The sequence below is a fragment of the Jaculus jaculus genome, chromosome 13, assembly GCF_020740685.1.
Source record: "Jaculus jaculus isolate mJacJac1 chromosome 13, mJacJac1.mat.Y.cur, whole genome shotgun sequence".
In the NCBI taxonomy this organism is placed as follows: Eukaryota; Metazoa; Chordata; class Mammalia; order Rodentia; family Dipodidae; genus Jaculus; species Jaculus jaculus.
In genome coordinates, this window is record NC_059114.1 from 6,377,789 (window position 1) to 6,403,658 (window position 25,870).

Here is a 25,870-nt window from a genome sequence, read left to right on the forward strand (position 1 = left end):
TACACAGTTTCCGCTTGCTTCTTGTAGCGCTAAATACTCAACATAGCACCCTTAAACTGCTGAGCCACCATCTCTCCAGCCCCTGGATCCTCTTCATATACTGGCTTGCCACTTAAGGAGATGCCCACTTTGGGGGAAGCCTCTCCCACCCCCTTAGTTGATCCTTCCTGGAAATGCTCTCAAGGACCTGCCAAGAGACATCTCTCTTACTCGCCTCAGCCTGATCCCAGTAGTTGACAACAGATGAACCATCACATAGCTGGATTCTAGTCTATGTATGGTAGGCCTATTTTTGAGGAACCTCCGTGCTTGTTTCTGTAGTGGCTGTACCAGATTCTGTTCCTGCCAGTGGGATCGAGGTTCCTTAGGATGGGGATACACGTGACACACGTGACCATCACCTGGGTCAGGAGATGGGATGATTCATTGCTTTCCAGAAAGTTCCCTTGCACCATTCCTCAGCCAAAAGCACCTCTTACCCTATGGCTCTCGATGACAGTTCTCTCTCCTTGAACTTCTTTTATTCCTATTTACTTATTTGAGATAGATAGATAGATGAGAGAGAGAGAGAGAGAGAAAATGGGTGCACCAAGGCCTCTAGCCACTGCAAATGAACTCCAGATACATGCACCACCTTGTACATCTGGCTTACATGGGTATTGGGGAATCGAACCTGGGTCCTTAAGCTTCACAGGCAAGTGCCTTAACCGCTAAGCCGTCTCTGCAGCCCTCCTTGAACTTCTTCATCAACAAAAGCATCACTTTTAGAATCTTGGTCAAGGTGCTGTTTATTAGACGTGGTCTCTCTGTGAGAGCCACGAGCTGCCTGCGCTCTGCCGCGGCGGGATGTTACCACGTGCGGTCAAGCCGAAGAGGGGCTCAGCACCGTCCACTATGTGGCCAGCAACCTGCTTTCCGAGCACACCCTTGCGGGAACAAATGGCTGTCCATAGGGGACGAGGGGACCATATTGTCTTGTTCCAGGGGAAGTGCGGTTGTTGGTGGTGGTGGGGGTGGGGAGCAGAACCGTGCTGTGGTCTAACCTGGGCCTTTTTTCTCTCCCCTTCACCTCTGTGTACCAGGCCCGTGTCTGCCCATCTCACAAGCTTCGTGCGCCGTGCCGGCTTGCTGAAGTGCGTCTCAGCCCGTCTCTCCACGCGGCCCAGTCCTGCTGCAACATGGCCATCTCGTCACGTCTCGCCCTGTGGGAACAAAAGGAGAGTGATGCTCGGGGCTGTGGTCATGGGACCCCACTCCACCTGTGCGAGATAGTCAGAGCCTGGGTCACCCTACTGACCCCTTCCCACTTGGGCCAGGGAGTGAGCGCCGGCTGTTCCTATGGCCTTCCCTCACACACTTCACCTGACTATTTTACTTTATTTTATATATATATTTAATATTTTTGTTTTTATTTTTATTTATTTATTTGAGAGTGACAGACAGCGAGCGAAAGAGGCAGAGAGAGAGAGAGGAGAATGGGTGCGCCAGTGTCTCCAGCCACTGCAAATGAACTCTAGATGGATGTGCCCCCTTGTGCATCTGGCTAATGTGGGTCCTGGGGAATTGAGCCTTGAACCGGGGTCCTTAGGCTTCACAGGCAAGCGCTTAACTGCTAAGCCGTCTCTCCAGCCCTATGTATTTATTTATTTAACAGGAGGACAGAGGGAGAGGGAGAGAGAGAGAATGGGCACAAGGCCTCCAGCCACTGCAAACAATCTCCAGACACATGCGCCCTTTGTACATCTGGCTTCACATGGGTACTAGGGAATTGAACTTGGGTCCTTAGGCTTTGCAGGCAAGCCTTAACAGCTGAGCCATCTCTCCAGCCCAGATTTTTTATTTATGTTTATTTTTAAATTTATTCATTTGCAAGGGGGAGAGAGCACGCGCAAAAGAGAAAACGGGTATGCCAGAGCCTTAACCACTGCAAACACATGCCAGACTCATGTACCACTCTGTGTATCTGGTTTTACATGGGTACTGGAAGTTGAACCCCAGTCATTAGGCTTTGCAGGCAAGCACCTTAACCACTGAGCAGTCTCTCCAGCTCCACCTGACTAGTCCAGCTAGCCAGCCAGGCACTGGGGATAAGTCCTGGGGCTCCTTCCTCTGCCACCTGCCTAGGCTGTCCCTTCCTGGAGGCTGGGAGACAGGGCAGGGCAGACATCCCACCTGCTCCCCATGGCAGCTCTGAAGAGCACTGGGTTCTTGGGAGGAGGAGGCGTGGGGGACAGAGGGGAGCTGTCGGCCACTGTGCGTTGTATTGCTGTACGCTCTACCTCCAGCCCCCATGGAAATCTGGACTGGGGCTCTCCTCCCCAGTTCCCTTCTTCCCTCCTTTTGCATTTTCCACAGATAGCAGTTGGAACGCTCTCCTTCCCTTGCTTCTCTCCTTCCCTGAGTCCCTACCTCCTCTTTTCCTTCCCACTCCCTCGTCCCCAGCTACACCCCATTCCTGTCTCTCTCAATACCTTTTTGCCCTCATCCTTGGCATGTGACTTGATGCCTTGGAGGTGGAAGTGCGGGGGGGGGGGGGCGGTAGAGCGGCTTCTGATGGCCTTTTGCTGGGACAGGCAGCATCTGTCACTTCTATCCACAAAGTGGGTTTTGGTCCCCAGTTGGGAAGAAGGGAGGGAGAGAGAGAGACAGAAAGAGAGAAACAGAGAGAGAAGAAGAGCGGGAGAGAGGAGGGTGCAGGTGAGCCCGGCCTCTCATGTGTCTGCTCCTCTTTCCTCATCACCTACCGCCTGGTTTCCCTGCCTCTGGGACCTTCCCCTCCCGTGTTAAAGCCGGGCTGCACCGAGTCCACAGTGGGTCTTGACAGGGGGACTATTTACATCCAGGGCGCAGCCCGGCCCTGCAAGGCCCTAGCTGTGTTTTTCCCATCCCTGTGAGGGGTCGGGGTGGTGTAGGTCAAAGACAGACTTCGCAGGTGGACGCGACCTGTCCCATCTCAGCCTCCAAGGCAGCGGTGACCAGCAAGGGTCTCGACTTCAAACCAAGTCCAGCCAGCCTGGCCATTTTTCTGGGTGTGGTGGGAGAGCCAATGTCCAGATTGCATGTGCCAGGATGCAGTGTTAGACACGTGGCTGTGAGTCATGGTTTAAGGACCACCAGGAAGTCATAGCTAATGGGTAAAGTAGGCTGGAGTCACAGGGCCAGGTCCTTATGCAGTTCTCTGTCACCAACTATTCGGGAGCAGAAGCACAGGACCCCTGAAGATATCAGTAGCCACAGGTCCTCAAGTCCCTTCTGTGAAAGGGGACAGCTTTGGGGGGCCCTGCATGTCTTCCAGGAAATCATCTGTAGATGACGTATCAGGTCTGCTACACATCCGTGCTGCGAGGGAATTCTATGCTATATTGTCGCTGCAGTCAGCTCCGCATTGCTGGTAGAAATCACCCGACAAAGAGCAGCTTCTGGGAAAAAGAGGTTTATTTTGGCTTACAGGCTCGAGGGGAAGCTCCACCATGGCAGGGGAAATGATGGCATGAGCAGAGGGTGGACATCACCCCTGGCCCACATAAGGTGGACAATAGCAACAGCAGAGTGTGCCAAACACTGGCAAGAGGAAAGTGGCTAGAACACCCCTAAGCCCGCCCCCAACAACTTACCGCCTCCAGGAGGCTTTAATTCCCAAATCTCCATCAGCTGGGAACCTAGCATTCAGAACACCTGAGTTTATGCAGAACACCTGGATCAAACCACCACCATTGTCATCTGTACATTTTTTTAAAAAGTATTTTAATTTTATTTATTTGAGAGGCATTCACGTGTGCGCACACGTGCACGTACACACACACACACACACACACACACACACACACACACACAGAATGTGCACCCCAGGGCCTCTAGCCACTGCAAGTGAACCCCAGCCGCATGGGTCACCCTATGCATCTGGCTTACATGGATACTGGGGAATTGAACCTGGGTCCTTAGGCTTTGCAGGCAAGCACCTTAACCCCTAAGCCATCACTCCAGCCCTAAAAGTGTAAATTTTTTCTTGAATATTTTTCATCCGTGGTTGGGTGAATTCAAGAGCACAGAGCCTGTGACGGGAGAGCCCAGTGCGAAAAGCACAGCTAACTTAACTCCAAGCCCCTTGGGGGCTGCAAGTAGGTGGGAGATACCTAGGAGGTGGTCTTGGAGTGCACTGCATCCTGGGAGAGTCCCTGTGTCAGGCAGGAAGGGCAGCTGGCATCTCTCTGGTGCCCCAGTGGAGAAAGATGGTCCCTTGTGGCCTGTCCCCTCTGGACACTGGAGAACCCCTTTGGAAGAAGGTCCTCGCAGAGATGGGTGTGCCCCAGGTCCAGAAGGGTCCCTGTGCGGCCACACTGGCTGGCGTAGCCTCTGCTGCTTTCGTGCCCCATTTGTCCATGCTGTTTTGGGGCCTCCTGGGTCCTGCTGAGTCCATCTGCTTCACTGCGCCCTTACACATGTGGTCCTTAGAACCATGTGGGCTCCATAAAAAAAATAGGTTCAGGGCTGGAGAGGTGGCCCAGTGGTTAAGGTGTTTACTTGCAAAGCCTAGTGAACCTGGTTCGATTCCCCAGTAGCCGTGTGAAGCCAGATGCACGAAGTGGAGTATTCGTCTGGAGTTTGTTTGCAGCAGCAGCTAGAGACCCTGGCATGCCTGTTCTCTCTCTTTCCTTCTCTCTCTCTTTCCTTGCAAATAAAGCTACAAATTAGAAACAGGTCTAGCGGGTACCCCGGCCTTGCACGTTCACCCAGTCACTCACTCTCCTCCCTTCTGCTCACAGATCCGGGAGGAGAACAAGAGCCCTCCCCCGTCCTCCCCCCCTCCCCTGTTCTCCGTCATCCCTGGGGGCTTCATCAAGCAGCTGGTCCGAGAGACAGAGAAAGAGTCCAAAGAGGCCAGACGGACGAAAGAGGCTGCGCTGGCCTCCCCCGAGCGAGAGGTAAGTGACTCCCGCCTTCCCACGCCTGCCCATCCTCCTGCTCCGCGGGCCCCTGAGTCACTTTTTTTGGCTTCCAGAAGAAAAGCCTTCATCTTAATCTTTAAGAAATCTTTTTTTTTTTTTTTTTTTTTTTTTTGGTGTTTTTAAAGTAGGGTCTCGCTCTAGCCCAGGCTTACCTGGAATTCGCTATATAGTCTCATGGTGTCCTCAAACTCACAGTGATCCTCCTCCCTCTGTCTGAGTGCTGGGCTGAAAGGCATGCGCCACCACGCCCAGCTCATCTTAATCTGTTGAGCTCCTATGCAGCCTTCAAAACCCACCCCCAAGCTTACATCTCTGCAAGCTCACACGTTGCACTCATTCCTCTGAATCCCATCGCCCCCTGTGATTACCGTTATTGTGGGAGCACAGAGATTCTCTGACCCTACGGTTTATTTAGCTGGGAATTCCTTAACTGCAACAGTGACCTCTCAATCACCTCTGTGTCTTGAGGAGCTCTCAGAAGTTGGCCCATAAGCAACGTTCAGTAACTGTTGGATGGATGGATGGGTGGATGGATGGATGGATGGAATCTATCAGCTTTCAATCCCTCACTCTGTAGGAGTGGCTCAGTCATGTTCTCTTCTTTTCCTTCTTCTTCTTCCTCCTTCTCCTTTTTGTTTCTTTTGGTTTTTTGAGGTAGGGTCTTAACTCTAGCCCAGGCTGATCTGGAATTCACTATGTAGTCTCAGGCTGGCCTCCGACTCACAGTGATCCTCCTACCTCTGCCTCCTGAGTGCTGGGACTAAAGGCGTGCGCCGCCACGCCCAGCTCTTCTCTCCTTTTGTGGTACCAGGATTGACTCTCAGGCTGTGTGCACGCCGGACAACCACTCTCCCGCTGGGCTGTGTCCTCAGCCCTCTATCTTGAAATTCTTTTTGCATATATATGTATGTGGGGCGTGTGCATGTGCATTGTACATGTGTGGGTGCACACGTGTGTGTGTGTTTGTGTGGAGACCGGAGGTGGATGTTGGATGTCTTCCACTATTGTGTCTCCATCTTACTTTTACGAGATAGGGTCTCTCACTGATCCCAGACCTCAGGGATTTGGCTGGTGAAGAAACCCCAGGAATCTTCCTGTCTCTGCCACCCCACTGCTGGGATTACAGGCGTGCACATGAACTCGAGATGTATGCACCACCTTGCACATCTGGCCCAAGTGGGTTCTGGGGATTTGAACCCGGGTCTTTGGCTTTGCAGGCAAGTGCCTTAACCTCTAAGCCATCCCCGCAGCCCCATATCCAGCACTTTAAGTGGGTGCTGAGCATCCCAACTCAAGTCTTTATGCTTGCACTGCAAGTACTGTATCCACATCTCCCAGCCCCCAGCTCTCTTTTTAATTAAAAATGTTTTTGTTTATTTTTATTTATTTATTTGAGAGCAAGAGAGAGAGAGAGAGAGTATGGGTGCATCAGGGTCCCCAGCCACTGCAAACGAACCTCAGACGCACGTGCCCCCTTGTGCATCTGGCTTTCATGGGCCCTGGGGAGTCGAACCTCCAACGGGGTCCTTAGGCTTCACAGGTGAGTGTTTAACCGCTAAGCCATCTCTCCAGCCCTGTTTTTACTTTTTTTAAGACATGAGCCACCACATGTGGCCTTTTTTTTTTTTAAATTTTTTTTATTTATTTATTTGAGAGAGACAGTCACAGAGAGAAAGACAGATAGAGGGAGAGAGAGAGAATGGGCGCGCCAGGGCTTCCAGCCTCTGCAAACGAACTCCAGACACGTGCGCCCCCTTGTGCATCTGGCTAACGTGGGACCTGGGGAACCGAGCCTCGAACCGGGGTCCTTAGACTTCACAGGCAAGCGCTTAACCGCTAAGCCATCTCTCCAGCCCTGTTTTTACTTTTTATTTTGAGACAGTGCCTCGCTACATTGCCCAGGCTGGACTTGAACTCACTCTGTAGTCCAGGCAGGCCCCTCGGGACCCTCTACCTCGGCCTCCCCAGTAGCTGGGATGACAGGTCTGTGCCACCAGGCCAGGCCGAGCTCAGCTCATTCATTTTAAGCAGAAAAGTCATTTTCTCAGAACTCGGTGGTATAGCTTGATTGCTAACTGACATCCTTCTAAGTATGCCCCCTCGAGGAGAAGTGAATGCCACTGTGGGTGGACAGCCAGGGGTTGGCCTGAGCTCAGGGGTTACTCTAGCTCCTCTGTGGCCATGTGTGCCTGCATCTGTCCAAATGGCAATGGCTTAGCCGTGAGAACAATGGCCACGTCTGTATGAGAGGGTGGCAGGGAGGCTGGGCTCCGGGTGCACTCTTACCCAACTTAAGGCATACATGGAGATCATAACAGATCTCCCATGGGCTGTGTATGTGTGTGTGTTGGGGGGGGGGGTTCCACGCAGCAGTGCACTGGAAGATAGTACCCATTCATCAGAGGTGGAGACTGAGGCCTAGAGGAGCGTAAAAGCTTGTCAAAGTTCACGAGACCAGACAGAAGCAGAGCTGGGGTTTGCGCCCACATGCTGCCTGTTCTCTGCAGCTGCCCGGGGAGGGGCCCGTCTGAGGAATGAGGTATCCGGGCATTGTGCTGACCAGAAGCTTGGAGAAGGAAGGGTTCTATTGGGCACAGACAACACTGACATCGCTGCCAACAAAGCCAAAAGCATGGAGATGAGAACAGGGACGTATTGTCACCACCTGGCCTGGATGGAGACTCTGAGCCAAGACATAGGGTAGACAGGCTATAGCAGGTGGCCCTGACACCGGCCAAGATATTCCTGGAGCCCAAGCAATGGAGCCTCGGCACATGTTCCCAGGAGCCAGTGAGCCCCGTCAGACTCCTGCCCGTTCGATTTTCTTGTCCTGATCAGTGAATATCCCTGCGGTCTCCTGCCCTGCCCCAGAACAGCTGGTCCATTGGAACCTCATGGATTGGGTCAGGAGCCTCGAGGCTCACCCCTGTTGTGAGGCATGGAGACGATGCTCCAAGGCGACCTGATTTTTCTGAAGCTAAGCAGCCAGAGGTGGGGGGACTCCGTAGCAGGAGAGACCCACGTGAGAGGCTAGCGATGTGGCTTCCAGCTCTGGCCGCCGCCTTGCAGGCTCTTGCCTTCGGTGTCCTGGCCTGTGCACGGGCGTGCTGTTTCCTGCCGGCCCCGGTGAGCGCAGAGGAGCCGTGGCCTTTCGGTGCGCTCGGCACGGTGCACAGGGACCAAGATGTCTCCTGACTCACAGGCACACGAGCTCCCGGAGCCGCTGCGCTTGGCTGTCTTGTTTGGAGTGGCATCTGTGGCTCTGACCCTCTCTGGGGTGGCGTGTTAAAAATAAACCTCTGACTCACTTCTCCAGGGGTGTAGACAGTGTGGGACTTGGAGGCGCAGTCAACCCCTTCCGAGACCGTGTCCTGCTGACCCCGGAAGGTCAGGCTGACATTTGACCGTGGACACCAGAGCCATGTGTGGTTCTCAGCTCTGGTTACACGTGACATCACTAGAGGCCACAACCCAGAGAGACCACTTCAAAATCCCCGGAGTGGGTCGTGGTATCCAGCATTGGAAGGCTCCCAGGAGACGTCAGAGCTCTCCAGGGCCTGAAGAGGATGTGCCCTGCCCAGCCCTTGAGCATCCCGGGTATTTGACTTACATCTCAGCTTGGTCTCAGGGCCACCTGGCGTCTTTTCTGTTTTCAAACTTTTGTTGACAGTTTCCATAAGTATAGACAATAAACCATGATAATTCCCTCCCTCCACTCCCGTTTCCCCCTCTCAAGTCCATCCTCCTGAAAATCCCCCTTCCAATTAGTCTCTCTTCTGTTTCTAGAATATTTTATTTACTTAGTTTTTGAGAGAGACGGTGGGGAGGGGAGAGAGAGAGAGAGAGAGAGAGAGAGAGAGAGAGAGAGAGAGAGAGAGAGAGAACACAGAGAGTCCAGGGCCTCCAACCATTGCACATAAACTCCAGATGCACACACCACCATGTGCATCTGGCTTTATGTGGGAACCTGGGAATCGAACCTGGATCCTTTGGCTTTGCAGGCAAGTGCCTTAACTGCTAAGCCATCTCTCCATCATGCGTCCCCTTGTGCGCATGTGTGACCTTGTATTCTTATGTCGCTGTGCATCTGGCTTACAGGGGACCCTGAGAGTTGATCATGAGTCCTTAGGCTTTTGCATCTTAACCGCTAAGCCATCTCTCCACCCCCTGCATATCTTTGTGTGTGTGTGTGTGTGTGTGTGTGTGTGTGTGTGTGTGTGAGAGAGAGAGAGAGAGAGAGAGAGAGAGAGAGAGAGGGCAGGATAAAACAGTGGCATGAGCAGGGGCCGGACATCACCCCCTGGCCAACATCAGGTGGACAACAGCAACAGGAGAGTGTGCCCTATATCTTTAAAAAATATTTTTATTTATTTATGAAAGGGAGAGAGAGAGAGAGAGAGAGAGAGAGAGAGAGAGAGAGAGAGAGAGAGAGAGAGAGGGAGAGAGAGATAGAGTGTCCCAGGGCCTGCAGCCACTGCAAATGAACTCCAGATGCGTGTGCCACCTTATGTACCTGACTTTACATGGGTACTGGGGAATCAAACCTGGGTCACTAGTCTTTGCAGGCAAATACCTTAACCACAAAGCAGGCCTTAATGGTTCTTCTGTTAGTGGGTTAGAAACAGGCTCAGGGCGGGGAGATGGCTCAGTGGAAAAAGGGCTTACTGCTTAAGTGTGAGGAGCTGAGCTCAGATCCCCAGGTCTTGCATAAAAGCTGGGCATGGCGGTGCCCACCTGTCACCCCAGTGCTGGGGAGGCGGAGCAGGGAGTCCCTGGAGCCACTGGTTAGCTTAGTTCAGCTGAGCCAGAGAGCTCCGGCTTTAGTGAGAGGCCTTGTCTCACAGAACAAGGCAAATGACTGAGGAAGACAAGTGAACACACACATCACGCTCACACCCACATCACACACACACATATACCACGTGCGCGTACACACACACACATCACAGACACATACATCACACGCTCACACACACATCACATGCTCACACCCACATCACACACACATATATACCACGTGCACACACACACACATCACAGACACATTCATCACACGCTCACACCCACATCACACACACACATATGCCACGTGCACACCCACACATCACAGACACACACATCACACGCTCACACACACACACACACCACACACACATCACACATGGGAAAGAAACAGGTTTTAGAGAGGAAAAGCAAGTTCCTTCAGGCAGTATAGTTAGAAGTGGCAAAGGTGACTTTGATTTTGTCCAACTCTCAAATCCACCCTCCTTCCCTCTGCCTCTTGGTCTTCAGGCTCTGGGCCAAGGCTCATTGCCAGGTTCAGCACCCGTGGACTCTTGGAGTGTGTGCGCCCCTTTGGATGGCTGAACATGGGATTGAATGGCTGCTGTTGGGCCAGAGAGCAGTCAGGTGTGGTGTTCTCTCCTTTCTAGACCCCAGACGTTTCCTCCAGCAGCATGACCAACAGCGACCCCCAGGCCAGAAGCCAAAGGATTTCCCCGGCCAGCCCATTCCCCTCTCCACAGAGCACAGACATTCCAGGCCGGGAGAGCCCAGTGGCCAGTGGCAAGGACTCTGCGTTGGTGGCCAGTGGCGAGAAGACCCGGGAGCAGAGCCCCAGTGTGACACCCGCCAAGAAGCCTGCGCCCTTCAGGAGGGGTGTGAGGAGGGGGGATGTGCTGCTGATGGTGGCCAAGCTGGACCCAGAGTTAGCCAAGCCCGAGCAGAGGACCCTCACGGGCAAGCCCTTGGCCCCTGCCTCAGACCCTGGAGGGACAAAGAAAGGGGACACCCCGGGGACGCCTCGTGGTCCCCAGGACAGCAACGCAGGCTTATCTCCTAAGGCTGACAGGGCACGGACTGGGGGTGCAGAGGACCCAGGCCAAGACACCAAAGGCGAGAAGCAACAGGGGACAGCGGAGAAGGGGAGTCAGGGCCCCCAGACCAAAGGGAAGAGAGCAGGTGAGCCCCCAGAGGGCAAAGGGGAGCAGGGGACCAGATCCCAAGCCCAGGGGCCAGGGGACAAGGGGAAAGTGAAGACAGCAGAGGAGGGCGGTAGTTTGCCAAAGAAGAAGAAGGATGTGCCTCAAGAGGCTGAGGGGAGACTCACTGAGCCCCCAGTCCCGGTGAGGAAGTGGGGAGGTCCCTTGGGCCGGAGGAGCAAGTGGGACAGTCCTCAGAGCAAGAAGGACAAAGTGACAGAGCCCCCAAAGAGGGCCGAGAAGGCAGGCGAACAGCAAACCAAGATGAAGGAGAGGGGTCAAGGGCAGGTGCCAGAGTCTCCAGGGAAGAAAATGGAACCGGCAGCGGGACCCGAGCCCAGCGATATTCGGGGGCCCCAGGGGGAGTCAGTGAGCCCCGAGAAGCCCCAGGGCAAGCCCGCGGAGGCAGGCGAGGCCCGGACGAGTCAGGAAGAGAAGGCTCCGGAAAGAGTGGCTGCGCGGAAGGAGGGACGACCAGAAAGCAGCGCGAGGGACTCTGGGGAGCCGCGTTTGCAAACTGGGGGTGGAGGGGGCGCCCCAGGGCTGCAGCCCGAAGGTCTCGCAGAGCCTGCACCCCGAACTGAGGTGGAAAGGCCTGCCGCACAGAGGCCGGTGGTGGGCACGGAGGAGGAGCCAGGGAGAGGAGGCCAGAGCGGAGACTCGGATCAGGTGAGGAGCTGGGGTCTTGTGATGGGAGGGATTGGGGGGGTGCTGTCCTGGGCTGTCCAGAGCCTACCGACCTGGAAGATGGGGAAGCTGTGTGGTCATTGGTCAGCAAGTCCCCAAGGCCGTCACTGTACCTGTGGGTCCTGGATAGACTTCTTTTTTTTTTTTTTTTAAATATTTATTTATTTATTTATTTGAGAGAGACAGACACAGAGAGAAAGACAGATAGAGGGAGAGATAGAGAATGGGCGCGCCAGGGCTTCCAGCCTCTGCAAACGAACCCCCTTGTGCATCTGGCTAACGTGGGACCTGGGGAACCGAGCCTCGAACCGGGGTCTGTAGTCTTCACAGGCAAGCGCTTAACCGCTAAGCCATCTCTCCAGCCCCTGGATAGACTTCTTGAATGTCAGAAGACTCTGAATGGGAGGGTCCTGTCTCCCCGCGCGGCTTAGGATTGCCTTGTCACCCAAGGTTCCTTGTGATGGCCACAGGCTGACATGCAGATTCTTGGGCCCTCTCTTCAAATGGCTGGGAGTGGGGCCTGGGAATCTGCATTTAAGAAGCACACATTTCCCCGGAGGCCCCCTCCACCCCCACCCCCACTCAGCGGGACCCTCCAGGTGAGAGATCTCACACATGACGGCGGGCTCGGCGCTGCGTTGCTTAGATGCTGTTCCCTCTGTCCCCAGGCCCTGGAGGACAGATGGTACGAGGCGGAGAAGGTCTGGCTGGTTCAGAAGGACGGATTCACTCTTGGTAATCACGGGTCCATGCTACCTTCAGTCCACGGCGGGTTCTTTCTGTGTCCCTCTGCCGGGTCTTGAGCCCACTGTGGGTAAGGGGGGATGGATGCGGTGGGGAAGGAGCAGCTGGATTGAGGGTGGGGACTCAGCTTGCTGAGGGGTAGGGAGGAAGAGCTGATGGTCACGTTGCCCTTGGTGGCTGGCCTCCTGGGCGATGCCCCCCAAGGCACTTGAGCCTTTAGGCTGAAGGAACCAATTTTTTTTTTAAAGGTAGGGTCTTGCTCAGGCTGACCTGGAATGTAGTCTCAGGGTGGCCTCAAACTCACGGTGATCCTCCTACCTCTGCTTCCTGAGTGCTGGGAGTAAAGGTGTGCGCCACCACACGCGGCAGGAGCCGATTCTTAATGGAACACACGGGGATGGTTCCCCATGTTCTGGAAGGATCCGAGAGCCCAGAACAAAGAGCAAAGAGATCCTTCTCCACACTCCATGTCACTTGATCAGCTGAGGCTGACCATCTGAGTTCTAGGTGGAACATGGCCGGGAGGAGTGGTCAGTTGGGCCCCAGGGGAGACCTCACAGGCTGTGAGTCTTTCCTGGTCTCAGGGTAAGATAGGTCGGTGTCCGTCCATCCTCCAGGGTCTGCTCAGCGCCTGGCTCTGCAAATCAGACCCAGCCTCTGTCCCTAAAGGGCTTGAGGGTCACTGTTGAAACCCTTTATGTGAACAGACCTCAAAGGGAGAGGACGTCACTCCTTTTGAACCTGCCCCAGGCCTCATCTGGCCTGACTCATAGATGCTCCTGTCTACCTGTTTCCCTCTTGCCCTCTGGGTTGTACGACCAGCAACGGTGCTAAAACCAGATGAAGGGACAGCCGACCTGCCGGCAGGAAGGGTGCGGCTCTGCATCGATGAGGACAAGACTGTGACGGAGGTGGATGAGGACTCTGTTCACCGGGTAAGCCCCCGCCTTCGGCGCGCCGTCCTCCCCACGCCCGCGAAACGTCGCCCTGTCCCCACCGCACATGCGCGGTGGGGTGTGAAGGCCTTCAGGGGTCATGGGGAACCCCCGAGGGGCTTAAGGCGGTCTTGGTGGGGCAAGTTTTGTCCTGTAGTTGCCCCTTTGTGGAGACCCATCAGGAGACAGGCTTGTGAGGTCCTGTCGCCGGGAGGCCTTTGCGCTGACTGAAGCTTTTCAGCTCGTGGACCTTGCAGATTGTCCTTCAAAACGTGTTTTCTATTTTTCACTCCGGCCGCCGGGGAAGCCAGGGTTCAGTGTGCCCTTGCTGTCAGCCGCAGCTTAGGTTCACAGGAATACCTCCAAGGAATCAAGGCACCCTGGGCTGTCAGATGAGGGAGGTGACTTGGCCACTGACTCTGTCTATCCAGGGGTGTCACAGAGCATGTCCAGAGCCCTCCTGTGACACCCAGGGCAGGAGGCAACGCTGGGAATGCTCACGCACCTGGAACTGCTAGATCTGCCTTGGGATCACTGTCCTCACAGGGCCATGAACACAGGAAGGAGGGTCAGAGCAAAGGGAGACTTCTGGAACGGGACCTGGGGGTCCCTTCCTCTTTTTTTTTTTCTTTTTTTGATTTTTCAAGGTACGGTCTCTCACTCTAGCCTAGGCTGACCTGGAATTCACTATGTAGTCTCAAGGTGGCCTCAAACTCATGGCGATCCGCCTCCCTCTGACTCCCAAGTGCTGGGATTAAAGGTGTGCGCCACCACGCCTGGCGTCCCTTCCTCTTGAGTGTCCCGATCTTCAGTATGTGGCTTAGAGACGACAGCATTTATAAACACGTGTGTGCACACACACACACAAGGGAATGTTGGTGGGACGGGGTCTGAGGAGATCAGAGGAGAGCCCGTGTGTGATATTTGCAGGCCAACCCCCCTGAGCTGGACCAGGCTGAGGACCTGGCCTCTCTGGTCAGTGTCAACGAATCCAGTGTTCTGAACACGCTGCTGCATCGCTTCAAGGCTCAACTGCCGTACACCCACACGGGGCCGGATCTGATCCTCCTTCAGGCCTCTGGTGGGAAGGTGAGGCGGACCACAGGGGGAACAATGGGGGTCTACCTCTCCTTAGCATTGGAGGGCAGAGCACCTCAGTATCCCAGGAGACCCTCCATCTTGCATCTGGGGTGTCAGGGGCATGGGGGAGGGGCGATATGGCAGCCAGCTTCCCAGAGGGAAACCTAGAGGCCTGGTGAGAAGAAGCTCAGGGGCTTCAAACACCTGAAAAGCCAGGCGCTTGGTGGAAGGCAGGTTTTGTAGGTAGAGGAGCTGGGACACGCCCATTGTCCAGTGGGACTGCTCCTCAATGCTTGTGTCTCTGCGTGGGACCCTTGGAAGCCCTGAACACTGGCATATATGTAGAATCAGAAGCTTTGCTTGACCTCATATTTATTTATTTTACTGTAAAGTGGAGAAGTAGGCATTTTTTTTTGGACAAGATGAAAGCCAAAAAAAGACTCAAAGCTCCGCCTTGTGGTGAGACTCGGAACTGCACCGCACCCATCCATTCATCTGCAGATAACTGGGTTGGTTGGTGCTGAGGGGCCCCGAGGAATCAGTGACCTACTACCATGGAAGAGAAGACAGGTCATAGGTGGTGAAGTCCACAGGGGATGAGTGGACACACTTAGAGAAGGTTGGGGGTGAGAGAAGCTAATGGCCTGGAGGCAGGTCTCAGGTCTCAGAGAAGGACTCCATGGCTGGATGCGGCAGCAGGTACAGCAATGCCAGCGTCTGGCTGGGGTTGCATAGGGGACTGTTGGGCTGCAGGTGCTGGCAGGGGGCAGGGGACACCGTGCAGACGGGGGCCCGTGGGGGCACGCATGCTACTGCGTGCGGTTGTGAGCACTTGTAAGTGTCGGAGACTGTGGAGTTGCCGGGCCTTGGAAGTACTAAGGTGCTTCTCTGGCCTTGGTTTTCGCAACCTAGCCGTCGGGGAAGAAAAGACACACACATTAGCTCATTGGAGCCCTGTAGGACAAAGCCACTGTGATAGATAACTGTGACAGAAGCTCTGGCCTTCATCAAAAGAGGGTCGTAGCCCTCACTTCAAAGCCTTTCTTCTTGGAACCTTGGCATTAAAGCTTGGGTAAAATCACCTGAAAAAATTCAGGTGCCGGGACCACCCTGAAGGCGGGTTCTGAGTGGCATGAACTCATGGGTTCTTCCTGGCACGGGGCCCCACCTTCCCCCTCCTGTCTCCTTCCCATCCATCTCCACCCTTTGCCCAGTCAACCTCCGATTCTCCAAATGGCCACTAGGTGGAGACACAGCTCTGTGGTGATGTGGAGACTGGGACAGGCTTGAGCCTGGCCTGGGTGGCTTTGGGGATAGACATGCGGAGGGCGTGGGATTGGGATGTGTTGAAATCTCCCTGGGTGTGAACACCCTTGTGAATACAGGGAACAGGCAAAGCCATGCTCTGGCTGGCAAGGCCTGCGTGGTCCCGGCTGCAAGGACCCCAGTGTGTATGCACACCCACAGGTTCGCCTCGGGTGGCTGCGTTTACACCGTCCCCCCTCCAGGGAGCTGTGAATGGGATCCCACGGCTTGAGTGAGCAACAGGTGGTTCTAGGGCTCCGACCCCAGAACCACTGCTGGTCTTGTGCCCCGAGGCTGTGTCCAGAGCGCTGGGCCCTGGGGTCTGGGAGCAAGAGAGGCGGGGACACAGTGGGGCAAAGCCACCCCAAGCCCTGCTAAGTTCTGCCCTGCTCCAGAGTTCCGTCCCGGTTTCTTCTTCAAGGCCACAGGAACGGGAGGCAGGACCATGCTGGGCCCAGTGGTCACCAAGGGGACTTAGGGGGTGCATGCTCTGGTACCCCCCCCACCCCATGGGACCCATCCTCCTCTGACTCCCCTAGACTGGGAGTAGTGTCTGCCATGGAAACAAGTAGCAAGGGATTCCTGATGCCTTCCATGGAAACAGGAAACGGCAATCAACTAGTGATGTCTGCCATGATGGAAAAGCACTGGCGATGGATTATTGATGTCTGCAGTGGAAAGTGGCAAGAGACTGGTAGCTGGGGATTGGTGGGAAGTGCTTTGTGGCAGGTGCTGTCAAGGTCAAACTGACCTCCATTGCTAACAAGGCCGATGTCGAATGTCCACTATTTCTCCTCCTTGAGCCCCTGGTTGGCCCCTGGGGCTTTGGAAAGGCTACCTGTGGGCAGAGCCATCGTCTGTCCGTCATTGTCTCTCCACCAGAAGATGAGCTACAATGACAAGGCCTTTTCTCTCTCTTTCTCTCTCTCTCTCTCTCTCTTTTTGCTGGGGGCGGGGTGGAGAGAGCGCTGATATTGGGGATCAAACCCAAGGCCTTCTCACATGCTATGTAAGTGCTCTTCCACTGTACCACACCCCCAGTTTCTTTCTCATTTTTTAAAAATTTATTTGAGAGAGAGAGAGAGAGGGGGGGGGGATGGGTGCACCATTCTTGCAAACAAACTCCACCATGTGCAGCTGGCTTATCTGGGTACTGGGGAATTGAACCTGTGTCCATAGGCTTAGCAGGCAAGTGCCTTAACTGCTGAGCCATGTCTCCAGCCCCCATTTTCTTTTCTTTTCTTTTTTTTTGACTTTTTGAGGTAGGGTCTCACTCTGGCTCAGGCTCACCTGGAATTCACTATGTAGTCTCAGGGTGGCCTCGAACTCATGGCGATCCTCCTACCTCTGCCTCCTGAGCGCTGGCATTAAAGGTGTGCGCCACTGCGCCCGGCTCTCGTTTTCATTTTCAATTTGAGACAGAGTCTCACCAGGTTTTCCAGGCTGGCCTTGATCTCCCCTTATACCGTTCTTTTTCTGTGGCAGACGTCACCAATTGATTGCCGCTTCCCATTTTCCCGGTAGCTATTGCCATTCATTTTCATGGCAGACATCACCAATTGATTGTTTCTGTGGCAAGTCAGTTGTGCCTCATCTCAGGCAGAGAGTTGCTTCCAGGGAGTTAGGTAGAGAGTGCCATGAATCTCTTAGGCTGAGGCACATCAAGGTTGGACATCTGCGGGGCACATTAAAGCGTCGCTGGTGGCTGTAGGACTCCTGGTGAACCAGTGCTGGGACTATACTTGCTGGCTGACGCCTGCCATCTTCCTGCAGGTGCCACGGGGCCAGCAGGATGGCCCGCCCGCCCACATCGTCTCCTTAGCCCAGCGGGCCTACTGGGCGCTGCTGAGCCAGCGGAGGGACCAGAGCATCGTGGCCCTGGGCCGGAGCGGCTCTGGGAAGACCGTGTGCTGTGAGCAGGTCCTGGAGCACCTTGTGGGGATGGCAGGCAGCGTGGATGGAAGGGTGTCAGGTACGGTGGTCTCTAGCTGGTAGGCCCTAGAGTGGGAGCAGGAAGGGGAGAGGTGGAGGGGGGCGTGCTGGGCAGCCCCCCTCCTTATATCTATTCTGCTGTCATACGCTGGGCAAGGATACCTGCTGGTGCTGGCTGCCTGGCAGGGAGGCCCCTGGCCCATTGGCCACCACTGTCTGAATCAGATAAAGGGTCTCTTCAGACATGAGGCGTTGATGGCCACTGCAGAGCACCAGAGCACCCGTCAGGTGCCCGATTAGAACAGAGCCTTGAGCGCCACCTGCCGGAGCCATCCTGATGAATACCTGCCTCTAGGGTGGTATCCGGGCCATCGTGCGCCCGCCCTTGGGTGCCGTGTCCTTGCGCATTGCACAGCCTACTGATCTGTGCAGACGGCGCAGCAGGTGAGATGGGCAGAGCCAGCGGGGGTTGAGCTGGGGACTCCCGGAGGGCTCTGCCAAGGGAGCTGGCAGTGGTTTAGGGACGAGGCCTGGCAAACACAGCAGTGGGGTACGGGGGGCCTTCCTAGAGGAAGTGATGTTGGAGTGGGATCCTAAAGATCTCCGGGGAAGAGGGGTGGAGAGAGAACTCAGTGGATAAGGTGCTTGTTGCGCAATTCTGAGCAGCTGAGCGCAGATTCTCAGGTTACCCCCTCCCCAAAAGCTGGAAGCTATGATGGGCTTGGGGAGAGACAGGAGAGTTTCCCAGACCCGACCAAGCAGGGTGCTGAGGAAAACACGTGAGAACCTGCCTCAAAATAGCTGGAAGGCAAGAAGCAGTCCAAAAGCTACCCTCTGGCCTCCACAGGTGCGCACTGTGGCATGTGTGCACACTTCCACACTTTCTTTTCTTTATTGTTTTTATTTTAGAGGGGTGGGGAGAGAGAGAGAGAGAGAAAGAGAGAGAGGGAATTGGCCAGCCAGGTCTTTAGCCACTGCAATTGAGCTCCAGATGCTTGCACCCCCTAGTGGACATGTGCAACCTTGCGCTTTCCTCACCTTAGTGCATCTGACTTGAAGTGGGATCAGGAGATTAGAACTTGGGTCCTGAGGCTTAGCAGGCAAGCGCCTTAACCACTAAGCCATCTCTCCAGCCCCCCACTTTAAATAATTTTTATTTTATTTAACATTTGAGAGAGTGATAGAGAGAGAGAGAGAATAGGTATGCCAGGGCCTCTAGGCATTGCAAACAAACTCCAGATACATGTGCCAGCCAGTGCATCTGGCATTACATGGGTACTGGGGAATTGAACCTGAGTCCTTTGGTTTTTGCAAGCAAGCATTCTAACTGCTAAGCCATCTCTCCAGCCCACATTTGAAATAATTTTGAGCAATATTAAAAAACGATCATTCAGCAGGTCCCAAGTTTGCAGTCACTAATAAAGAAATTGAACATACCTACGTAGTTAAACTCTGCTGATTAAAAAAAAAAAAGAATTGCAGTTACTAATGTTGGCAGTGATAATTACGGTATTCTTGACATCCGAGTGGGCCCCTGCTGAGGACTTGCCAGGCCCCTCTCCAAGCATATGAACTTTATGATTTTCAACAGGCCTATGCGATAGATATTATCATTTCAAGCTTACAGACAGAGGCATCAAGATTCTGAGGGGATAACTCTCTTGCCCGAGGCCACATGGTGAATCCTTCCCAGAACTGAGATTCACACTAACCCCTGGGCCACTTAAAAAAGAATGATTTGGGTCCTGGGGAGCTGAACCCAGGCCTTAGACTTGGCAAGCAAGTGCCTATAATAGCTGAGTCATCTTTCTAGCCCAAGGCCACTCTGTAACTTGTCCCCACATCCCCGAGTTACCCCTAGGGCCATGGGGGAAAGGCTGCCCTGTGTGAGGCAGGGGTGACGCCCTCCCATGTCCCCTGACAGTGGAGAAGATCCAAGCCACCTTCACCATCCTCCGCGCCTTTGGCTGCGTGTCTACGAGCCGCAGCCCCACGGCCACCCGCTTTGCCATGGTCATGTCTCTGGATTTCAGTGCCACTGGCCGCGTCACAGCTGCTCAGCTCCAGGTGAGGCATCCTCAGGGGGGACAAGGGCTCAGCAGCCCCACTTGGCTGTGTCCACACCTCCAGAGGGACCCTGGTACATGTCTGGGTGGGTGTGGCTTGCCATACCCTGCTTGGTGCCCCCCCCCCCCGCCCAGTGAATGTTCCCTCCTCCCTCAGAGCACCCAGCTCCCTCCTGCTGCTCAGGGACTGAGGCGGAGACCCTCTGCTCAGGAGCAAGGGTGCAATCTGGTGGCTCACTTGCTGGTCCCGGGAGCTCAAGCTGAAAGGCCAGCTGCCCCTCTGAGGCCACTGGGTGTGGCAAACACACAGCTGGCTTGCCCCTCTCTCTGAAATGATTCCCCAACATTCCATCCAAACAGAAAACAGGGTTAGGACACTGGGGGGGGGGGGCGCCTGTGGTTTGCAGCCGGGTGACATCTCTGCTCAGAGAGGCACGCTGGTGTCTGCCATGTCCCTTCGCTCTGCTGGTCAGACATTGTTCCCTGAGGTGGCCCTTGGGTGCGGATTCCAAGGACTTCTATGAGGCCATGCAGAAGGTGGCCCGATGTCACCGCCTTCCGCGTGGAGTTGGGAGCAGTCTGTTGCCCCTGGATGAGCGGCTCACTGGCGAGGGTGGGCCCTGCGATGTGGCTGTGTGGAATGGGGGAAACCTGGTGTGGCCCGTGGGCGCTGGGTCTGGGCAGAGGGACAGGTGCCTGTCTCCCCCACAGACAATGCTCTTGGAGAAGACCCGAGTGGCCCGGCAGCCAGAAGGGGAAGGAAACTTCCAGGTTTTCTCCCAGTTGCTGGCTGGACTGGACCTGGATCTCAGGTGAGTTCCTGGGACACGTGGGTTTGGAGGAGGGAGTGGGGCAAAGGAAAACCGCGCCCCCCCAGGACCAGATCTGAGTGGCAAGGGTCAGAAGTTAGCAAGGTAATTAACGGTAGGGCGGCGTGTGTCCTCAGTGAGGGGGTGTGTGCGTCATATTTTGGAGGATTTGCTCTCTCCTAGTGTCCCCTCCTACCCTAGCAGATGTGTGTGGAAGGGACAGGCTGCAGGCAGAGGGAAGACACGCTTGGTCCTAGTCTCTGAGCCTTGGGCTCTTCTGTAAAGTGGAACTTCTATTGCCTTGAGTCCTTAAGTAATGTCATATTTCAAGGCAGTGGGCTCAGTGGGTGGTGCAGAGCAGGGAGAGCCCCCCCCCCATAGTTCGGCTTGCTTGGGCTCTACAGAGCTGAGCCCCCTTGGCCAGTACGGCAGGGGCAGTCATCTGCAGGCCCTGCTCTCAAGAGCGGTGACAAGAACCTTGGGTACCACGCTGTCCTATGAAGGCTAACTACGGCTTCAGTGGAAGACAGCAAGGTGGACTGGGTTGCTGGGACTCACAGCTGGATCCCTGTGGCCAGCTGTGATGTCTCGGACAAGGTTCTAATGCGCAGGCCCCCACTGGGCTGTTGAGTGGAGCCATCATGAGCCTTGGCAGAGCTCAGCAAGCCAGGTCTTGCCCTGAGGACTGTCGCAGTGTGACCGATGGAAGGCCTCCAGCTGGTGGGTAGAAGCCCAAACTCAGGCTTGTGGCCTCCTCACCTTGTGACGTGGGACTCTCTTAGAGTACCACAAAGGACCGGTGTAGGGGTGAGCAGAGAGGGCACGCCCCCGGCTAAACTTGACTGAGATTCGGGGCTGGATGTGGTGTAGTGCTGGCCCGGGCTGCCTCTCGCACAGGCCTTGGCAGGGACCATCTCCCCTCACTTACGTCCCATCTCCTCCAGGACGGAGCTGAACCTGCACCAGATGGCTGACAGTAGCAGCTTTGGCATGGGGGTGTGGTCCAAGGTAAGGGGGCAGCCCTTGGGGTTGGACCTGGGGCAGTAGGGGAGGTGATGGTGGGGCCCCTGCTCCACATGTCTCCTTGGGCTCTGGGTTTGCAGTTGGCAATGAGCAGTCATGAGGGGAAGGCTGGCTGACCTCTGTAAGGTCGGGGCTGGTGGTGGAGAAGGGAGACTTGCCCCCGTAAAGGATGTGGTGTGGTAGAGAAGCCTGTGAAACCCTGGCTCAGATGCCCCTTGCATAGGTGACCTCAGACATGGAACTTGACCTCTCTGAATGACTGTTCCTTCTTCGGTATGACAGTGATAGTGTCTTGTGTAATGATACACCCACAGACCTCTCAGCGCAGCTCTCCACAGACGCTGATGCTGAGGGCAGAAGGCAGGCACTGCTTGTGTGGTTCCCGCTCACTGACGAGTGTGTGAGACAATGGGTGATGGGTGATTGTGTATTAAATGAAGACGGTTCACTGGTGTGATATTTGATTCATTTGTTCAAGTTAAGTAATAGTTTTCTGATCCTCCATCTCCCTTCAACCAGCTCTAACCATGTTGGTTAAGTGTTGAGACTCTGGTCCTCACCCGTGAGTTTCCACTGTAGCAGGACAGACAGGCATGGGCATCACTGCAACCGTGTGAGAGGAATAAGAGGAATACATGTCAGAGGTTGTGGGAGACGCTGGGGGAGACGCTGGGGGAGATGCTGGGGGAGATGGTGGGGGAGATGCTGGGGGAGATGGTGGGGGAGATGCTGATGGAGATGCTGGGGGAGATGCTGATGGAGATGGTGGGGGAGATGGTGGGGGAGATGGTGGGGGAGATGCTGATGGAGATGCTGGGGGAGATGCTTGTGGAGATGCTGATGGAGATGCTGATGGAGATGCTGGGGAAGATGGTCGGGGAGATGCTGAGGGAAATGCTGGGGGATATGCTGATGGAGATGCTGGGGGAGATGCTGATGGAGATGCTGGGGGAGATGGTGGGGGAGATGCTGGGGGAGATGGTGGGGGAGATGGTGGGGGAGATGCTGATAGAGATGCTGGGGGAGATGGTTGGGGAGATGCTGAGGGAAATGCTGGGGGAGATGGTGGGGGAGATGCTGATGGAGATGGTGGGGGAGATGGTGGGGGAGATGGTGGGGAAGATGGTGGGGGAGATGCTGATGGAGATGCTGGGGGAGATGCTTGTGGAGATGCTGATGGAGATGCTGGGGAAGATGGTTGGGGAGATGCTGAGGGAAATGCTGGGGGAGATGCTGATGGAGATGCTGATGGAGATGGTGGGGGAGGTGCTGGGGGAGATGGTTGGGGAGATGCTGAGGGAAATGCTGGGGGAGATGGTGGGGGAGATGCTGATGGAGATGCTGGGGGAGACACTGATGGAGACGCTGGGGGAGATGCTGATGAAGATGCTGATGGAGATGCTGAGGGAGATGCTGGGAGAGATGCTGGGGGAGATGCTGAGGGAGACGCTGAGGGAGATGCTGAGGGAGATGCTGGGGGAGATGCTGATGGAGATGCTGGGGGAGACGCTGAGGAAGATGCTGATGGAGACGCTGGGGGAGATGCTGAGAGAGACGCTGATGGAGACGCTGGGGGAGATGCTGATGGAGGTGCTGATGGAGATGCTGATGGAGACGCTGAGGGAGATGCTGATGGACACGCTGAGGGAGATGCTGAGGGAGACGCTGAGGGAGATGCTGAGGGAGATGCTGATGGAGATGCTGATGGAGACGCTGAGGGAGATGCTGATGGACACGCTGAGGGAGATGCTGAGGGAGACGCTGAGGGAGATGCTGAGGGAGATGCTGATGGAGACGCTGAGGGAGACGCTGATGGAGACGCTGAGGGAGATGCTGATGGAGACGCTGATGGAGACGCTGAGGGAGATGCTGATGGAGATGCTGAGGGAGATGCTGGGGGAGATGCTGATGGAGATGCTGAGGGAGATGCTGAGGGAGACGCTGGGGGAGATGCTGATGGAGATACTGAGGGAGATGCTGAGGGAGACGCTGATGGAGACTCTGGGGGAGATGCTGAGGGAGACGCTGATGGAGATGCTGAGGGAGATGCTGAGGGAGATGCTGGGGGAGATGCTGGGGGAGATGCTGATGGAGATGCTGAGGGAGATGCTGAGGGAGATGCTGGGGGAGACGCTGATGGAGATGCTGGGGGAGATGCTGATGGAGACGCTGGGGGAGATGCTGAGGGAGATGCTGAGGGAGACGCTGGGGGAGACGCTGATGGAGATGCTGAGGGAGATGCTGGGGGAGACGCTGATGGACATGCTGAGGGGTATGCTGAGGGCACCAGAGAATAGTTGGAAGACCTCATTCCTCCAAAAGAGAATGCTACTTAGCTAGGAGGACATTTTCCATGGATTTTTACTTATTTATTTTAACATGTTTTATCTATTTATTTGCAAGTAGAGTGTGGAGAAAGAGAGCGAGAGATCGAGAGAGAGTGCACAAATATGAATGAATATGGGTGTGCCAGTGCCTCTAGCCACTGCAAAGAAACTCCAGATGCATGTGCTGTTTTGTGCATCTGGCCTTACATGAGCACCAGGGAACTGAAGCAGGCCCTCAGTCTTTGTAAGCAAGCACCTTTAACCATTGAGCAATCTCTCCAGCCCTGCTGTGGATTTTAAACAAGTATGAGTTTATCACGTAGAAGGGAGTAGTTAATTTCCTCTCCAAAACCTCTTTCCAAGAATACATGTTTGGAAAAAAGTGGCACTTCCATAATTGGATAGTTTCATGCAAAAACAATCAACCCAACAGGCATGATAGCACATACCTTTAAGACCAGCACTCGGGAGGCAGAGGTAGGAGAATCGCCATGACTTTGAGGCCACCCAGAGATGACATAGTGAATTCCAGGTCAGCCTGGGTTAGACTGAGACCCTGCCTTGCAAAAAAACCCCAAAACCCCAACACCAAAGAAACAACCAAAAAATGATTCCACAAAAGTAAAAACAGTTACACCAGAATTTCAAGCCAAACCTCACACACATATAAAAACGGCTTAAGAAATGGATCAATGTGCCTGGTGTGGTGGCACACGCCTTTAATCCCAGCACTTGGGAGGCAGAGGTAGGAGGATTGCTGGGAGTTCGAGGCCACCCTGAGACTACATAGTGAATTATAGGTCAGCCTGAGCTAGAGTGAGACCCTACCTCAAAAAAAAAAAAAAAAAAAAAAAAAAAAAAAAAAAAAAAGATCATGAGCTAAATGTGGTGTACACAAGCATAAGCTTTTCTTAAAAAATATTTTTATTTATTTATTAAATAGAGACAGAGAGATGGGGGAAGAGAGAGAGGTAGAGATTGAGAATGGGCACGCCAGAGCTTCCAGACACAAGTGCCCCCTGGTGCATCTGGCTACCGTGGGACCTAGAGAATCAAACTGGGGTCCTTAGGCTTCGCAGGCATGTGCATTAGCTGCTAAGCCATCTTTCTAACCCAAGCATAAACTTATTGTAACCGGAGAAAAATCAATTACCTTGAATGGGGCAGAGGTATCATCTTAAAATTCCAATTTGTATGAAGCCGGAATTACCTGAGACCAAATCTGATAAATAAAATCACAACAGAAGCCGGGCATGGTGGTACACACTTTTAATCCCAGCACTTGGGAGGTAGAGGTAGGAAGATCACTATGAGTTCAAGGCCACCCTGAGACTACATAGTGAATTCCAGGCCAGCCTGGGCTAGAGTAAAACCCTACCTTGAAAAACCAAAACCAAAAAACAAAGCAACAACCACAACAAAGAAAATTATAGATCCATCTCCCTAGTGAATATGGATACAGAAATTCTCAATAAAGTAATCACAAACTGAATTCACCATAATCAAGTTGGCTTCATTCCAGAGATGCATGGATGGTTCAACATACTAAATCACCATATATATATATATATATATATATATATATATATATATATATATATATATATATATATATTTCATTATATCAGTATTCCAAGGACAGAAATCACATGCTCATCTGAATAGATGCAGAAAATACTTTTGACAAAATCCAACCTTCCCTTTATGATAAAACCCTGAGGAGGCCAGGGATGGAGGGCACCCATCTCAGACAATAAAGGTTATGTGTGACAAGTCCGTAACCCATCTCTGGCTAAATGAGAAAAACTCAAGGCGTTTCCAGTAAGGTCAGCAACAAGACACAGGTGTCTGCTCCCTCCACTCATGGACTCACAAGTAGAGCAAATAAGAGAAGGTAACAAAAGGGATACAGGGCTGGAGACGTGACTCAGCAGTCAGGGCTCTTGCCTGCAAAGCCCAAGGACCCAGGATTGATTCCCCAGGCCCAAGTAAGCCAGACGCACAAGATGACGCATACGTTTGGAGTTTATTTGCA

The 25,870-nt window shown here is 54.2% G+C and overlaps 1 protein-coding gene across 1 annotated transcript in view; it reads left to right on the forward strand.

Annotated features, from left to right (window-relative positions):
- Positions 1-1,178: 1,178 nt before the first annotated feature.
- The window catches only part of Myo18b (myosin XVIIIB), a 240,474-nt gene continuing 215,782 nt past the window's right edge, over positions 1,179-25,870 (forward strand). Inside the window, exons 1-10 of the mRNA XM_045132589.1 lie at positions 1,179-1,226; positions 4,764-4,922; positions 10,379-11,596; positions 12,283-12,349; positions 13,181-13,293; positions 14,224-14,382; positions 17,452-17,650; positions 19,535-19,677; positions 20,388-20,488; positions 21,430-21,493. Coding sequence (XP_044988524.1) covers positions 1,179-1,226; positions 4,764-4,922; positions 10,379-11,596; positions 12,283-12,349; positions 13,181-13,293; positions 14,224-14,382; positions 17,452-17,650; positions 19,535-19,677; positions 20,388-20,488; positions 21,430-21,493 — 2,271 coding nt within the window. The remainder of the gene's footprint in view (positions 1,227-4,763; positions 4,923-10,378; positions 11,597-12,282; positions 12,350-13,180; positions 13,294-14,223; positions 14,383-17,451; positions 17,651-19,534; positions 19,678-20,387; positions 20,489-21,429; positions 21,494-25,870) is intronic.